Source organism: Sinocyclocheilus grahami, unplaced genomic scaffold (assembly GCF_001515645.1).
Source record: "Sinocyclocheilus grahami isolate Dianchi unplaced genomic scaffold, SAMN03320097.WGS_v1.1 scaffold490.1, whole genome shotgun sequence".
Taxonomy (NCBI): Eukaryota; Metazoa; Chordata; class Actinopteri; order Cypriniformes; family Cyprinidae; genus Sinocyclocheilus; species Sinocyclocheilus grahami.
In genome coordinates, this window is record NW_015505669.1 from 944,433 (window position 1) to 960,935 (window position 16,503).

Sequence of the window (16,503 nt, forward strand, 5' to 3'; positions counted from 1 at the left end):
GTTTAAGCAGCACTTCATTTACAGTGTAATATATATATATATATATATATATATATATTAGTTTTTTTTTAAAAGCACATTGGCTGAGACATACATGCAGCTATACAGTCATTTGTTTGTGCAAAGGAACTTACACCAGACCAGCATTCTTTTGCAGTTTTTTCTTCAACCACACAAACTCGCTGTATCGCCGCCTCACACAGGATGTTTTGGCAGTGAATGCTTTGCTGTTTGTCTGGTGACAGAAACCAAGTAAGTGACCAAATTCAGATCAGATAACACCAGGGCAGACAAAAACATGCATTGAACAACAGTGGAATAAAAACATATATATTAGCGAAAGACTAATATATCGGCCAGTATTTGGCTATTAAGGTGGTGATATAAGATGGTGTATTATGTAAAATATATCCGACACAGCCCACCCTGCCCTCTAGATATTCATATAAATGAAGCACTGAACTAAAGATATATAGCTATAAAGAACTATGAGATATATATATATTCATGTAGCAAGGAAACCCCCATAAAGCAATAATGATATGAGGACATGGCTGTGATTTAATCAACACCAATACTGTAACCAATACAGGATGACAGACAGTTGCAAATTTAAATATTGGCAACTGTTTAAATCTGTTTTCTTATCCAGAGAAGTATTAAAAAGTCTTTGGAACTTGGAAAGAGTCACATTATTAGATTGTGATATTAGAAGTCCTTGAGGCAAAAATACTCACATGAAGGAAAATTTTGAAGTCCAGATATGAGATCCACGACCCTTCATTTTGAACGCGAGGATCCTGAACTCTCACAGCAATGAATTCCTTTGGGAAAAAAAGTTAAGAGAAACATCTTCAAGACCAAAATATTCAAATATCAAACATTTATGGCATTTTATACCTTTAAAAAAACAATCCTGTGGTCCATTGCTATCAAAAGCATAACCTCTTGTGTCAAATCAGCTGTTTTGTAATCTGCTGTCTCAATGTCTGTATGACTTAAACCCATGAGATCTCATTGCTTTAGTGCAATATTCAGATCTGTCATTGCACAACACACAAACACACTGGAAAGAATAAGAAAGAGATCTTACATCCTGCTCTTGACTTTTGATCATCCTACCAGAGGTAACATGGCACAATGGACATCTGTGGAAAACCAGCCACTGCAACATGAGTCATCAACCACAACAACAAAACATCTCTTATCATGCATGGTTTGCTAGTTTTTTTTTTTTTTTTTAACTTGCATGATTTTGTCTTTTCTGTCTTTGTTTTTCCATAACTTGAGGAAAGGAAATATTTTCACAAATCCATAAAGGGAGAAATCAACAGATTCCTCAGACCTGGTACTGTCCACTCTCCAAAACATCACTAATTGTTGATTTGAGTATCTAGGGGACAAACATCTCCTGACTTGCTCTTTTAACCCTTGTGATGAATCATCTGCCGCTCCTCTTCCTCTAAACAGCCATTAATCATGATGCCATTAGTCAATTCTGTGGTCAATAATATGATTTACCCGTGATTGCTGGGTAAATACATTGAAGCTGAACAAGTTACTTATAGCAAACCTGTGTAGAGGGATACTTTGGCATCGTGTAGAGCGTTTTAATTCGATAACTTGTCTGTTATCGGTCACAGCACTTACTCAAAAGAAAATAGCTAGAAGATCGGTTTATTGGTATGATACTTACTGTAATAGTGCTCTATTTCCAGGTTGTATTTCAGGTGCGCAAGTTAATGAGCTCACACGAACGTCAAAATATATAGTAAAATTCGTACCTTCATCCCATCCGTCCGTAATAAATTGTGATTTTTCTTAAATGTCACTTAGCTTGTATTACACATACAGATAAAACAGATTAGAACGAGTAAAAACACGTCAAAACATTATGAGCGAGTAACGTGGTCAGTTTCGTTTTTCTTCAGCTGTGAATATATAAACTAGCTGAGGTGAGATACTGCCATCTAGGGTACGGGTAGGTAGTCTGCTTATGAGTTATGCTTATGATGCTAAACCGAGCAAGAAAAGGGTCACTTTGAGACACTTGAGTATGTAGGCTACGGCTTGTCTTTTTCCGGTAACGAAATGTATTCTCTGTAGAGTAGCCTACAATTAAAACAAGATACTACAGGTGAATGGTAAACATTTGAACTAATATATATCCTTTCCCATGTTAATCAAAGGATATTAAGGCAGTTGTTTTGTACTACAATTTTTCTGAAATGTTATGTTTAAACATGCAAATGAGACATTAGCTGCAGTAATTAAATATGCACTATTTTGCAATTCTTTCCTGAAATCTGGGGCCAGCTGCATAAATTATCCTCTGTTAAGAACTAGTCTGCCCAACTAGCAGTTAGCCAAGGGAGTAATCAGTCATATTCGTTGGATTCGACTGTCTATGTAACCAACTTAAACAAAGTGGTAACACTTTACTTGAAGGGGTGTGCATAAGACTGACATGACACCTTCATAATCATGACATGACACATGTCATGAATATGAAGGAGGTTGTATGCATGTTTATGACAACTGTCATTAAGTGTCATTCGCTCAGTTATGTCATTTTTAATGCAAATATGACATTATTTGACCTACCCCTACCCCTACCCTTACCCCTAACCATAGCCCATAACAAAGACATCTCAAACGATGTAATCTTTGCATAAAAAATTACATAACTGAGCGAATTACACTTAATGACAGTTGTCATAAACATGCATAAAAACCCTTTATATTCATGACATGTGTCATGCCATGATTATGTAGGTGTCATGTCATGATTATGAAGGTGTCATGTCAGTCTTATGCACACCCCTTCAAGTAAAGTGTAACCAACAAGGTTATAACCTGTCTTAAAGAAGAAGAAAAAAAATGAGAATACTTGTAAGACTAGTTTAAAGGGGTCATATGATGCTATTTTAAAGATCATTATTTGGTGTAACAGAATATGTTGACATGCTTTAATGTTCAAAAAACACATTATTTTTCAAATACTGTACATTATTGTAGGTCCTCTATGCCCTGCCTCTCACAAACGCTTCGTTTTCAACAAAGCCCCCTCTTTTGACAAGCGCAGTCTGCCTCATCTCTTTTGGGAATGTACCACCATTTTTTGGAAAAAATTCTGTTTATTTATACGTTCTTCTCTCTTAGACAATTTTTCTTTGTTGTTCAAGGATGTTTTATTTGGTTTTTATCATGTTGATAAGAATCTAAACATTTTTTATACATAAGTGCACATTTTTGTCTGTAAAGCCCCTATTTCTTATATTTTGTAAAGATCTGAAGTATTACTTGGAAACAATATCTACCTCCAGCAATGTTAAAGCCTTAAAATCGATAACATTGTGTGCATCTTATAATATTGGTTCTTGCCTATAATGTACAGTTGACTGAATGCTCTGTGACCTTTTGCCTGGTTGTTAAAAAGTGCCTTTTGAGGCACCTTTACTTTATATAATGTAATTTATATTACCCCTGGCCCCGTAAGTTAGACAATTTTTCTTTGTTGTTCAAGGATGTTTTATTTGGTTTTTATCATGTTGATAAGAATCTAAACATTTTTTATACATAAGTGCACATTTTTGTCTGTAAAGCCCCTATTTCTTATATTTTGTAAAGATCTGAAGTATTACTTGGAAACAATATCTACCTCCAGCAATGTTAAAGCCTTAAAATCGATAACATTGTGTGCATCTTATAATATTGGTTCTTTCCTATAATGTACAGTTGACTGAATGCTCTGTGACCTTTTGCCTGGTTGTTAAAAAGTGCCTTTTGAGGCACCTTTACTTTATATAATGTAATTTATATTACCCCTGGCCCCGTAAGTTTTTTTTTTGTGTGTGATTTTGTATATGTTTGTATACTTGTTGCTAATCCTAATAAAGGATTAATAAAAAAAAAGACAAGCGCAGTCTGCTCTGATTGGCCAGCTGACCCAGTGCATTGTGATTGGCCGAACACCACAAGCACGCGTCGGAAATGTAACGCCCCTTACCATAATCGCGAGCTTCAAGCTTTCAAAGTAAATATCAAGACAGTTAATAATGTCGTTAGTTTTACCATCAGTTCAAGCCCGAAAGGGCAACAGAGTCGCGTGACAGACACAGTGATGATGCAGTACACAAGCCGCGGTTAAGACAGCTGACGTGCTATGATTTCTGACAGACAGTTCACTCTCCTGTGATGTGACCCTGTTCCCCTCACACCCTCTCACACACACACACACACACACACACACGACGCATTACTCTGCGCTGCGCAAAACTCCGCATTTGAACAGTCAATAGCAAATACTTAAACTAGTAATAAAACATACGTATAGTCGCTGATTCAGAAGCGCCAGATTGTCATAGGAAAGTCGGAATTGACCCTTTTTTTGTTTTTAGAAATAGCCTTTGTGCACAGCCAGCCTTGTATTCTTCTAGGTTCAAAAAACTGTTGTGCATAAAATGCGTTGCACAAATTCGAACATCTGGGTTGTGCTGTTCTGTTGTAAATAAATCTTAACCAATCATTCCTAATTGCATCTACTTCCGGAAGGCCAAATAAAGTGCTTTTGCTTTCGCACTGAATCACACAGCATCTCCCTGACATGCTGCATCAACACTACTGCTGTTCCTGAAACCACGCCTTCTTTCTTTGCGTGCACATTTGGGTGGCATTATGCTAATATTTTCACATATTGACGTAGACATGTGGGGGCGTGTTAGAACGAGCCGTTTTAGGTAGGCGTGGCTGACTCTTAACTTTTATAAAGAATATCTCTTTGGATTTGAAACTTTAGTCTTTGCAACTTTACAGATCTTCTTTATGCACCAAGAGCTTGTAATACTCCAAATCGCATCATATGACCCCTTTAAGTATTTTGCAACTGGCCGTCTGAACACTGAATAAAGGTTCAAAATCCTTGTTTCATTTAATTGCCATATTAGAGTTTTACAGAGGGAATTTTGGATATCTCTTTTTATTACTCCATAGATCAGAAAAGACTGTCAATAGCCCGAAACAAATGACCATGTTTACCATGCAAAATGTTTTGTAAATCTGGCAAATGATACAGTAGCCTAACAAACACCCACAGTATATAAAACCTTGAGAATATAGATAAAGAATAAAACTGGAAAGTTTGGCAAAACTGCTAGTTACGTGGAGATTTCTGGCTCAGTGCATGAGAAAAAACTAATTAAAAACAGCTTTTAAAGATATGTATTGTAATTGAAATCTACAGACACAAATAGATAAAGTGTAATAAAATGTTAATTAACTGTGTATTTAGGATGTTTTCTTTCCGAAGTCTGAGAAGAAGACAAGTTAAGGAAGCAAAATCGCAAAATCGACCAGTGCCTGTATAAACAATGTTTAGTCTTCGATAAAAGACTTGCATAAAATGCTTATTTTGACTGCAAGGTTCAGAAATGTATAATAGTTCTGGTATTATACTACCAATATCTTAATATTGTGACACTGGTGCTGTTTTCAGTTGTGAAATATAGTGTCTGATGTCAGTAATGATGAAGGATCTATACTACGTGGTGTCTCAGTGGAGTGTTGAGTGTAAGAACTTTATCCTCTGTAATCTTCTTAAGCTTCGGTTGCGTGCAGGTGGGGATGTCATATGGAGCTGCAGAAACAGACAGGGACAATGAGTCTTCGGCTTCATTTGAGCGTGTAATTCTGGCTGGTGAGTTTATGACAATAATAACATAGTGGATTATTTGAATACTATCAAAATTGTGATATTGTTCTTTCCCAACAAAAGAAATGGAGGACGCAGAGGTCCGACAACAGAAGCTGGACAATCAGGTTAGGAAATTAGTGTCTTTTGATTAGTCATTTACGTATACTTTTGTGTTACATATTTTATCAATAATATGTAGTTTTTAAAAAAATATATTATTTAACCTTTGTCATTATTGTCATGCTTAAAAGCATCATCTATACATACATATATATATATATATATATCTGATGTTTAACATCACTTTATAATGTCAACTCTCATAGCGTTCGCTTTTAATCAAGAAACAACAAAGAAGAAGGGCAGATGCCCAGATGATCACAGCTAATCATGACATCCGTCCCAAGACACGCAAACAGAAAGCTGAGTCTGACGATACAGCTTTATTGATAAGCCAATGTCAGAGCAACATTGCCCTCAGTGGTTCGTAAACACTTACTCTATAGAAACCAGAGCCTCAATGTTAACATGTAATTGTTGTTTATTGTCTTATTTGTCTTATGTCATGTTTTGTTGTCTTATTTTTTTTTTAGTTTTACAGAAAATAACAACCTACCTGTTTATTATCAGACATGCAACCTGAGCAGATTTATGAAAACACGGTGGAAGAGATTTGTTTAGGAGAACTGACCATTTCGTCCAGGACAGAAGAGGCTTCGCAAGAGGTAGCTGATTCTGTTCCGGTCCTCACTAAGAAAATCAATCTAGAGATCAGCCCGCAGCACAGCGCTAAATGCACTTTAGACACAGAAAGCCAAGCAGATGGAAAAAAAACTAAGAAGAAAGGTGTGAAAAAGGGGCAAACAAAATGTAAGTGTTTTTTCCATTTTCAGTTGTAACTTTTGTATCTGCCTTAGTGTGATGTGCCTTTACATTTTGTTGAACTGAACACATTCTAGTACTTGAGGCCAAACCTGCATTAGAAGGGGAGGAAAATGAAGGGAAAGAGCAAAAACCAGTGAAGAAGAAGGATAAGACAAAGGAATCTAAGGAGAAAGTGAGGACAGAAGAACAGTCTTGTAAGTGCACCGGAGATGTGTCTCCATTGTTAAACATGATACAAGTTAAAGGCCGTTTCCTGTAGCACAGCCCAGTGCCTCATCCATAAATAGGAAATAACCTGACATTGGCATTGTTAACATTCCAACTCGTGGTATTTTCCAGCAATTCAGACTGATTCAGTTGTGGAAATCAACATTAATGAAGAGAAAAAACCTGAATCAGAGAGTGAGGATGAAAGAAAAGACTGGACAAAGAGCCCCATCCCTCCAACACCGAAGAAAAAACAACAACTAAAACAAAGTATACAAATCTCCTGATATAAAAATGATATATGTCTCCATATGAACCTTTTTTGTTTAATGATGGTTTTGTTTGATGTGGCCTGATTGTTATTATTAGTTTTCTGTCTTTGTAGTGAGATGTCATCTCAGTGACAGTGAGGAAGAAAAAGAGGACGAAGAGGAGGCGGACAAGAAGAGGGAAGCTAAAAAAACACCAAAGAAGTCTAAAAAAGGAACAAAAAATAATGACAATATTGCTTCTTTAAACTCCAACTGTAAAGAGCCTTCCTCCGACAGTGATTCTTTGGACATGGGAAAAGTAAGGCATAGTCTAAATTCATTCATTTAGTGTTGTACGTGTGTGTGTGTGTGTGTGTGTGTGTGTGTGTGTAATTTTGTGTATATCATTTTAGTATCATTGATATACTATTATACTTTTTGTTAATATTTTTAAATAGATTTTATGTTTTACCTTTCCATTTTAATTTGAAAGCTTTAAGCCCCGTTCACACCAAGAATGATAACTATAACGATAACGATATTTGCGTCCACACCAGCGAACGATATCGTCTGTTTATTCTTCGTGCACGCTCGTCTGCCGCTTTAAATTCTCGAGCTCCTAATAGCAGGATGGATTCTGATTGGCTGTCAATGTTTGTATCTTTCATCAACCAGAAAAAATCGTTCCAAAAATGATTCCAAAGATATCGTTTCTTTGTGCCTTTATCATTATAGCTGTGGTGTGGACTATGTGCTATTCTTTAATATTGAGAACGATTTTTAGAACTATATCTTTATCGTTATCTTTATAGTTATCGTGATTGGTGTGAACGGGCCTTTAGAAAGCTTAGGTTTTTGCTCACCATGTCCATACAGCTTTTTTTATTCTTAGTTTATTTAGATTTAGTTATTTTAGTACTTAAACTAAAATCTTAGCTTTTTCGGATTTTATTTTATTATTTTATTTTATTTTAAGTTGATATTTATTTTATTTCAAGTAATGAAAATGACACTTTTAATGGTTTTTGGTTTAATTAATACAATAACCCTGTGTTTTATCTTTCTCGTGCAGTCCTCTCCGATGTCTTTGGAGGATCTGGAACAGTTTGCCATGCATCCTGCTCCAAGAGATGTGACTATTCAGTGCAGGATCACCAGAGACAGGAGGGGAGTGGAGAAAGGCATCTTTCCCACATATTACCTCCACATGGAAAAGGAGGATGGGAAAAGGGTTAGCCGAAGTGTGAATAAAGTAAAATATGAGAAATAATGTCTTTTTTCATTGCTTAACATATCATTGTTCTCTTCTCCAATGTTTCGGATGGGCAGGTCTTTCTGATGGCTGGAAGAAAAAGAAAGAAGTGCAAAACTTCGAATTATTTGATATCAATCGATCCTACCGATTTATCCAGAGATACTGACAGCTACATATGCAAACTAAGGTCAGTACCATTAAAGTGTGTATCACAGATATTGTTTGTAATTCTGCCCGTGCTAAAATATAGAATTTGTCTCCTCAGATCAAATGTCTTGGGGACTAAATTCACTGTGTATGATAATGGCGAGAATCCAGAAAGGAATCCATTCATTAAAGAAACGGATACACTGCGAAAAGAGCTAGCAGCAATATGTTATGTAGGATGCTAACTGTGTGCTTATTTTTCTTTAGATAGTATATGTTTTTTACATTTATTCTGTTCTGATTGGGGGAAAAAAGAAGAAAACTTACTCTTTTCTTTACTGTCACACAGGAGAAAAATGTTTTGGGTTTCAAAGGACCTAGAAAAATGACAGTAATTATTCCTGGTATGCATGAGAATGATGAGAGAGTTGTTATTCGGCCAAAAAGTGTGAGTATTATGTTGTGGATTCTTGTTAATCACTTTTTTTTCATCAATTGCAATATTACGTTTCTTCTTTTGGAAATACACTACCATTCAAAAGTTTGGGGTCTGAAAGATTTTTTATGTTTTTGAAAGAAGACTCTTATGCTCACCAAGGCTGCATTTATTTGATCAAAAAATACAGTGAAAATGGTAATATTGTGAAATTTTATTACAATCTTAAATAACTGTATTTTTGTTTGTTTGTTGTATAGTAATTTATGTCTTGGAAATATTTGTCACACTTCACTCAGATAAAGAATGTAAAATACATTATTTCTGTTTCTATCTAATTATGTGTTTGGTTCAGTGATTAAATCAGCTGTTTTATATATATATATAATGAAAAGTATTTTTTTTTTGCATGTCCCAGGAGCTAGAGTCTCTGCTCACCCAATATGAGAATGGTAACAAAGAGAATCTTGTCACCCTTGTAAATAAATCACCCAGCTGGAATGAGCAAACGCAGTCGTATGTGCTCAATTTCCATGGCCGAGTTACTCAGGCATCTGTGAAAAACTTTCAGATTGTCCATCCAGATAATGGTGAATGAGGTTATCCTTCTTTTTCTCATTTTGTATCTCTGTCTTTGTGTTTGTAGAAGCAATATCATATAATATATGAGAAATATTACAATTCCTAATTCTAATGTCAATGAATATCTCTCTCCAGTGGACTACATTGTGATGCAGTTTGGGCGGGTAGCAGAAGATGTGTTTTCCATGGACTACAGCTTTCCCATGTGTGCTCTCCAGGCATTTGCCATCACACTGTCTTCCTTTGACGGCAAACTGGCCTGTGAATGAGCTTCATTCATCTGTATTTTCTGTTTTTTGAAAAAGGGAAACTTTGCATTCATTTAAGATTTGAAATGTTCTTGCAGTCATAAATGAATGAACTTTAGATTTGAGCTGTTATCCACAAATGGATAATTGATCTGTTTGACTAATTATGAATACAATGTATGAATTTCTTACATATTTTTTTCTCTTTTTAATTGCTAAATATAATTGTCTGTTTTCCAAGGCTGTTTAAGCAAATCATTTTGTTAGATATTTTCTTTTCATTTCCTTTGTTTACATGAAAAAAGCTATTGGTCTTATATACGTTTATATTATACAGTCACTCTTCATAAAGTTACATTCACCAACTTACAGACCTTCATTATTCTTTGCATTTGAGATCCGTGTGGAATACTATATTTCGCCATAGTGAATTAATGTAAACATGTATATCTTTCCAGCGGGGGGCAGTAAAAGCCTTGGTCGTTTTTCATACTTCCGCAAACTAAAACAGAAGAAGAAAGGGACAAATTCGTAAATAACTACATCGCCCCATTTTGATCTCTCAGCATAACTGAAGTTGATCCGTAGTATTTATATATTATCATTCAGGCACCTCACAGCGCCCATCAACAATCTCCTCTGAAAGTTATTTGTGGAAGCTGGCTGGCGTGAAATGTGTCTTAGAATGGAAACTCCCTCTTTTAGGATTTGAGTTTGCAGACAGATGTGCTACGTCTCGTAAGACAGTAACGTTTCATCCGAGTTGGATATAAGATACATCGAGAATGCGGGACCGGACCAAAGAGCTGGGCAATGTGAGTACAAAGTAACTTAGGGCAGTGCACTCAGGAAACCGGCTAACGTGCTAACGGGCTAACCCACGGAAACTGCCCACTGCTGCAACTGCGATTTATGAACACTCACATATTCTCACGGGTCACTGTGACTGACTATTTATGTGTCTTTATGCAGATTGTTGAGAAAAAAAATAAAGTCAAATACCACAAACTGGAAGCTAACACCCCTCTGCACTACCAACCCTCTAGTATTGCAGTGTAATTTAGGTGGGGTGGAACTTTATTTAGCCTGCATGCAAACTAGCAGCCAACCCCCCCAAATATATTTAGCACAACCCCCTATACGTTTCTCTTTTAAATAGGTTGCTGATGCGTCAGATGAAGATGAAGAAAACAGAGCTCTCATGATAAAGCCTGGATCTGGGAGCTCAGCAAATGAAGAGAAAGAAAATGAAGCTGTCTTTAAAAAGGTTCATTTTAAGCCATCGTAACACATTTGAACTATTCGAAAGCATTACTGCAGCTTTCAATGGTAATATGCACATAAATTATTAGGGAACTGTGGAGTTGTTGTGTAACTACACACTGCCAAGCCACTACCTCCAAACTCCATGTTTAATAGATACTTTTGACCTTGTAATATCAACTGTTCACCATGAATTACGTTTTTGTTGATTAAATTGTTGCCTGTATGGTTTGGGATTTCAAAGTTTCTGGAGTCAAACTTATTATTGTCACAATTACACCCTATTTTTTCTGCAGGTTCAGGAGATTCAAGAGGGACTTGAAACTATTAAAAGGAAGGTGTCTGAACTGGAGAACAAACAGAAAACAGTGTTAGGAGTTGCACTTCCAGAAGAAAGTGAGTAGCTCAGCTTAGGTTTGGGTATTTTTTTTTATATTTCAACACATTTTCCTGGTTCTCTGTGGAGATTTTTGTTGTTGTTCAGTTTAGGTTTTATCATCCCAAATTTGTTTTAAAGAAATAAATATAAAAAAAAAGTCTCCTTGGCAATAGGTATGAAAAAGGAACTGCAGTCCCTCAGAGAAGACATCAAAGTCATGGCCTGCCAGATCCAAAAGAAGTTAAAAAGTGAGACTGATAAATAAAAACAGGTGGTTGTTATCAAACTTATTCTGCTGGACCTACTGGATGTGTAGTATTAAACGATATGTTTACGTCACAGGCATTGAACCTAAGAAAGCTGAAGGTGAAGAGAAATATATTTCAATAAATGTAAGAATGCGGAGAATCCAGGTGAGTTGCTTTTTAATACATATATTATAAATATTTTTTGTAAATATCATGCATGAACAGTGTTGTTTTGGCTTAGAATAATCTGTTCCTCCCTTTTTTCCTCAATATCCTTTAAAAGCATGGTGTTTTGTCCCGTGAATTTCTGGAAGTGATGGGTCACTGTAATACAATTCAAGCCCAATACAGAGACAGAAATGTGGAGAGGATACACAGACAACTCAAAATCAGTATGTGCTTTTTCTGTCTTGTTTTTTCTATTGATAATACTATGGTTCTCATACAGGTCTTTCACAATAGACTTTTTAATTGTGCACGAGTCATGTTTTTCTTCATTTAAGAGTTTCCTTTAGTATGATCCAAGACTACTGCAGTATCACTTGCATTGTTCCTACAAGTCAAAATAAAATGGAATAGAACTAAATAAAACTAGCGTGAATGTGGTTTCCTTTACAGCTGGTAACAATGTGACAGATGAGGAGCTGGAATCAATGCTTGAGAGTGGACAGACAGATGTTTTCACGCAAAATGTGAGTGTGGTGTTTTGAGTAGTGTGCATGCATTGATTTGAATGCATAAGTGTAAGTCTAGCATTCTGCCTAATTCATTGCTTTTCCTTCTACAATTACCTGAAGAAAACAGTCCACAACAGAGTGATATTGTTTATTATAGTCTTCTGATTTCTTAATGTCACATTTCAAGTCTTCTCTTTTGCTTTCTTTGGAATGGATGCGTTTCATTTGGTGAGATCCTTTTAGGAACCGTTCCATCTAAAATGTAATGGTTATTTCTTGTTTTTGATGACGTTGATGAACCTATCCGGGCATTTAGTGATATAATCATTTATAATAAATAGGGGCATTTTCCTGTTTCCTGGTCCTTCACTTTCTGAGTTTCATGTGAAGCAGTAGAAACTCCAAATAATAGTCAAAGTAAGACCTACATTTGGAACTAAGAATGCTGGGGGCACCTTTGGACATAAAGTATCTTTGAGTGTTAATGCCTTTTTTATTCCAGATAAAGTAAATCTGGGTTGTCAACATCATATAAAAGCAATGCTAGAAGCAAATGCCTCATATTTTCAGTACCTCCTTTATAGATTTCCACTTCCCTTTTAGAGTTTTGATTACTGTCATTCTTGCTCTTTGCCTTATATATATATATATATATATATATATATATATATATAACACCTTTTTCACACCACTGTATATATATATTCAGTTTTTTTTTTATTTTTTATAAAACCCTTCCAACCCCCTTTGCCTGCAATACAGCATCACCACCATGATGCATTTCACCGCTGTCCTATTTGTCACATGATGTGATCACATGAAACATCCTGTTCAGTATCTTGAACCACTGTGTAAAAATCAAACTGTTCTTGCAGATTTTGAACGATGCTAAAGCTACCAGACAGGCTCTGAACGAGATCGAGTCACGGCATGATGAGATCATCAAGCTAGAGAAAAGCATTAAAGAGCTACATGACATGTTTCAGTACCTTGCAATGGAGGTTGAAGCACAGGTGAGGTCAACACACTTGATATATTTAGTACATTCCTCAGATGTCTAGGACATTAAAAACCACAATGTTCTATCATTAGGGTTGGGTATCGTTTGCATTTTATCGATTCCGATTCTGCTTATCGATTCCGATTCTTATTGATTTCTAGTTTCGATTCCAATAAGATAAAAAATCCAATATAAAAAAAAAATTAAGTCAAACATTTATTCTGTCTTTTTACAAAGCGTTCTGTTGCAGCTGAATAACACGAACAAAAACCAGCAGCCTACAGAACACTGCAAGAGGAATTTTGCCTATGCTTTAAAAAAAAATATACCACAGCAAAAACAACTAGATTAATATAAATTTGAAATATTAAAGTGTTAAAGACTAGTAAACGGTCAGTAAGATAGGAACAAACAAATCAATGAGCAATATCATAAATAAATACAACTGAACAACATTTCAGGTACAGAAACTAATTAAAAGCATTGTTTTCTTTTCATAAAATATAGATTAATCAATGAACGTTATTAAATATATTCAGTCAAGATCAGTGTATGATTTTCTTTTGTTCTTTGATTAACATTAATGACAGCCAGCGCGTTTATTAGGCTGCTGTCTCTTTAACAACGAACACACGTATATCTAAAATTACTGTACATGTGTGTTTTCTTTCTCATCCGTTTATGTTCATGTAAGTCAAAAACGGCTGTGTTTATGATGATATACTGATGTAGTTTTCTGCTTATTGGTCGACAAATATGAAAGAAGTCAGTTTCGGCCCGGAACATTCTTTTCTACAGTGGAAATACACTGAACGGTTCGAGAACGGACACAAACCGGGAACCCGTACCGCGATCTCGGTTCTCTGTGCTAGCGCTTACGCTTCGTGTGCGCTGCAGGGTGCAGTTCTTTCCGTTTCCATTTTTAATCACATTAAAATGCGAACGCAGGAATTGTTCAGCAGAATCGAAATGCACGCGTCTTCTCGAATACCCGGTTCTTGGAAATTTGGAACCAGTTCTAAAATGGAACCGGTTTTCGATACCCAACCCTATCTATCATTTTAAAAAACGTTGTTTAATAAATGTAATTTTTGTCCATATTTTAATTATATCAGTTTTTCATGTGAAATTAACTTGTTTTTTTCAGGGTGAAATGGTGGACAGGATTGAGGGGAACATTAAGAGTTCCCATAACTATGTGGAAAAGGCTGTTGCTGACACAGCTGCTGCGGTAGTAACTTCAAAAAAAGTCCGCAAAGTGAGTAAATTTATTAATGATTATTTATTTATTGATGTGATGACATTATATCATTCACTAGTGCGACTGATCACATTTCTTCTTCACAGAAAAAATTATGGATTGCATTATGTCTTGCTATTTTGCTTGTAATAATAGCCATTATTGTGGCTGTCAGTTTCATTTGAGGTGAGTTCCATCAATTATATTGAATTTGAATGCCAACTGTATGCAAGCTATTTAAAGGGATAGTTCACCCAAAAATGAAAATTTGCTTTTAATGTACTCACCTGAGTAAATTAACAGCAAATTTAAATTTTTGGGTGAACTATCCCTTTAAAGGATTAGTTCACTTCCAGTATAAAGATGTCCTGATCATTTACTCACCCCCATGTCATCCAAGCAAAAAACTCCATTTTCTCCTACATTTTCAAAATCGTCCGACATCGTTGTTTTACCTTTTTTTGTAAAGGGCGTTTGACTTTCTTTGCATGTTCGCTTTGTAAACACTGGGTCAGTACTTCCACCTACGTCACTACGGTAATGCGTGAAGTGGAGCAAGACGAGCATTTCTGGTTAAAAAGTATATAAATATTTTATTTATTTTTTTTAAGAAAATTATCGTTTCACTAGACAAGACTCTTATTCCTCGGCTGGGATCGTGTAGAGCCATTTGAAGCTGCATTGAAACTGCAATTTGGACCTTCAGTCGGTTGGTCCTCATTGAAGTCCATTATATGGAGAAAAATCCTGGAATGTTTTCCTCAAAAACCTTAATTTCTTTGCGACTGAAGAAAGAAAGACATGAACATCTTGGATGACATGGGGGTGAGTAAATTCTCAGGAAATTTTTATTCTGGAAGTAAACTAATCCTTTAAGTGTCTCTTATTGCCAAATGTGTTATTATTATTTTATATTTAAATCAGGTATCCTTTTTCTTTACAGAGTTTTCCTTTTTATTAGATTTTTTTTTTTTTTGCCCATGAAGCACTGGGTTTTGTCTTCTTAAACTGTTTGCCTGAAGTCCCTTTGGCAAGCTACATCTTTGGTAGCTACATGTGCTTACATTTTAAATCTGTTGTTTTAGTTGCTTTGTCCTACAAAGGACATGATTTAGATTTCCTGAAAATGTATCTGCTGCACCACTTTAAAAAGTTACATGGTAAAAACGGTTTGAATTAACTGATTACTTTGACTGTATATTCTAGATGGTGTACTTCATTTGCAAAAACATGGTCATATAGGGTAGATGAAGAAAAATGCGATTCCTAATATATAATGCTTCCATTTGGAGACAAGCTCAAGAACTCTTGAGTGATGGGCCGTTTGTCTTTGCCGTAATATGATTAGAAGATGTCTTTTGTGTTATCTGTTGTGATTTTATCTTTTTGTAATGCCATTTCAAACTTGAAATTTGCTAAAATAGCATTCGAGGTCATTTGTGTATATATAAAAACTAATTTTGTACTCTGCTTTGCATTATAGTAACTACCTTTCAAAATACAACTTCTCTTGTTCTCACAATGACATGTTGCATACTTATGTATATTTGAACTCATCTGTGCTCTGTCCCAGTTAAGACATGCACTTTTAAGAAATGATTATGTACAGTTACTTTTTTAGTCCCTCAACCGTGGTGCCTTGAGCAGTAACTTGGTTGCCCACTGTGTGGCACTATAAATGTCAAGATCACAAAGAGTGCAGTTTATCTGGTTTCAGTTTGCAGCCTGTACTGCCACACATTTCATTCTGGTGTAAAATTGTAATTTTTAAATAAAGTACATTATATATTTGACCTTTGTTAATAAATAACAATTTGTCCCTCGATATCTCTTTGCCACCTTGAAGAATTCTCAGTTCCTTAAAGTGTAGATAGACGGCCGGGAAGTAAGAAAACACACATTCAAATGTATTCTCAATACTTCAATTTATTCATAGAAAAACAGATCTTATATAGGCATATGTCGAGGGGAGTTTCACCCTCTTAACCAATGA

General features: G+C 35.6%; 3 protein-coding genes across 6 annotated transcripts in view; 2 read left to right on the forward strand and 1 right to left on the reverse strand.

The window, feature by feature from the left end:
- Window positions 1-2,091, reverse strand: part of LOC107554064 (uncharacterized) — a 14,353-nt gene extending 12,262 nt beyond the window's left edge. Inside the window, exons 1-4 of one of the 2 annotated variants that reach the window (XM_016236449.1) lie at window positions 1,785-2,091; window positions 1,094-1,148; window positions 738-824; window positions 135-235 (exon numbers count right to left, since the gene is read on the reverse strand). In XM_016236449.1, coding sequence (XP_016091935.1) covers window positions 135-235; window positions 738-824; window positions 1,094-1,117 — 212 coding nt within the window. In that variant the 5' untranslated portion in view covers window positions 1,118-1,148; window positions 1,785-2,091. Of the gene's footprint in view, window positions 1-134; window positions 236-737; window positions 825-1,093; window positions 1,149-1,696 lie in introns of both variants that reach the window. The other variant, XM_016236448.1, reaches the window with a different exon arrangement.
- A 3,501-nt stretch (window positions 2,092-5,592) lies between these two features.
- LOC107554063 (tubby protein homolog) lies at window positions 5,593-10,684 on the forward strand. 2 transcript variants are annotated; one of them, XM_016236446.1, is made up of 13 exons: window positions 5,593-5,695; window positions 5,774-5,817; window positions 6,019-6,175; window positions 6,323-6,562; window positions 6,652-6,771; window positions 6,917-7,054; window positions 7,170-7,354; window positions 8,108-8,266; window positions 8,365-8,477; window positions 8,556-8,670; window positions 8,787-8,885; window positions 9,292-9,463; window positions 9,591-10,684. In XM_016236446.1, exons 1-13 carry the CDS (start codon window positions 5,623-5,625, stop codon window positions 9,722-9,724), a joined length of 1,749 nt encoding a protein of 582 aa, XP_016091932.1. In that variant the 5' UTR covers window positions 5,593-5,622; the 3' UTR covers window positions 9,725-10,684. The 2 variants fall into 2 exon arrangements, with proteins under 2 accessions (XP_016091932.1, XP_016091933.1); XM_016236447.1 differs by lacking the exons at window positions 5,593-5,695; window positions 5,774-5,817 and having other exon boundaries at window positions 6,102-6,175; window positions 6,286-6,562.
- On the forward strand, window positions 10,438-16,269 carry LOC107554065 (syntaxin-4-like). 2 transcript variants are annotated; one of them, XM_016236450.1, is made up of 11 exons: window positions 10,438-10,518; window positions 10,863-10,970; window positions 11,263-11,362; window positions 11,519-11,593; window positions 11,688-11,758; window positions 11,877-11,985; window positions 12,212-12,285; window positions 13,146-13,283; window positions 14,418-14,532; window positions 14,618-14,696; window positions 15,456-16,269. In XM_016236450.1, the coding sequence occupies exons 1-11, from the start codon at window positions 10,489-10,491 to the stop codon at window positions 15,469-15,471; spliced, it is 915 nt and encodes a 304-aa protein (XP_016091936.1). In that variant the 5' UTR covers window positions 10,438-10,488; the 3' UTR covers window positions 15,472-16,269. The 2 variants fall into 2 exon arrangements, with proteins under 2 accessions (XP_016091936.1, XP_016091937.1); XM_016236451.1 differs by lacking the exon at window positions 15,456-16,269 and having other exon boundaries at window positions 14,418-14,528.
- Window positions 16,270-16,503: the final 234 nt, after the last annotated feature.

Bases quoted from the DNA above. Each gene is read 5' to 3' on its own strand.
- LOC107554065 (XM_016236450.1), top strand. From the start codon at position 10,489: ATGCGGGACCGGACCAAAGAGCTGGGCAAT. The intron at 10,971-11,262 runs GTTCATTTTAAG...TTTTTTCTGCAG, and splicing joins ATGAAGCTGTCTTTAAAAAG to GTTCAGGAGATTCAAGAGGG. The intron at 11,986-12,211 runs GTATGTGCTTTT...TTTCCTTTACAG, and splicing joins ACACAGACAACTCAAAATCA to CTGGTAACAATGTGACAGAT.
- LOC107554063 (XM_016236446.1), top strand. From the start codon at position 5,623: ATGTCATATGGAGCTGCAGAAACAGACAGGGACAATGAGTCTTCGGCT. The intron at 5,696-5,773 runs GTGAGTTTATGA...TCCCAACAAAAG, and splicing joins TGAGCGTGTAATTCTGGCTG to AAATGGAGGACGCAGAGGTC. The intron at 9,464-9,590 runs GTGAATGAGGTT...ATCTCTCTCCAG, and splicing joins GATTGTCCATCCAGATAATG to TGGACTACATTGTGATGCAG.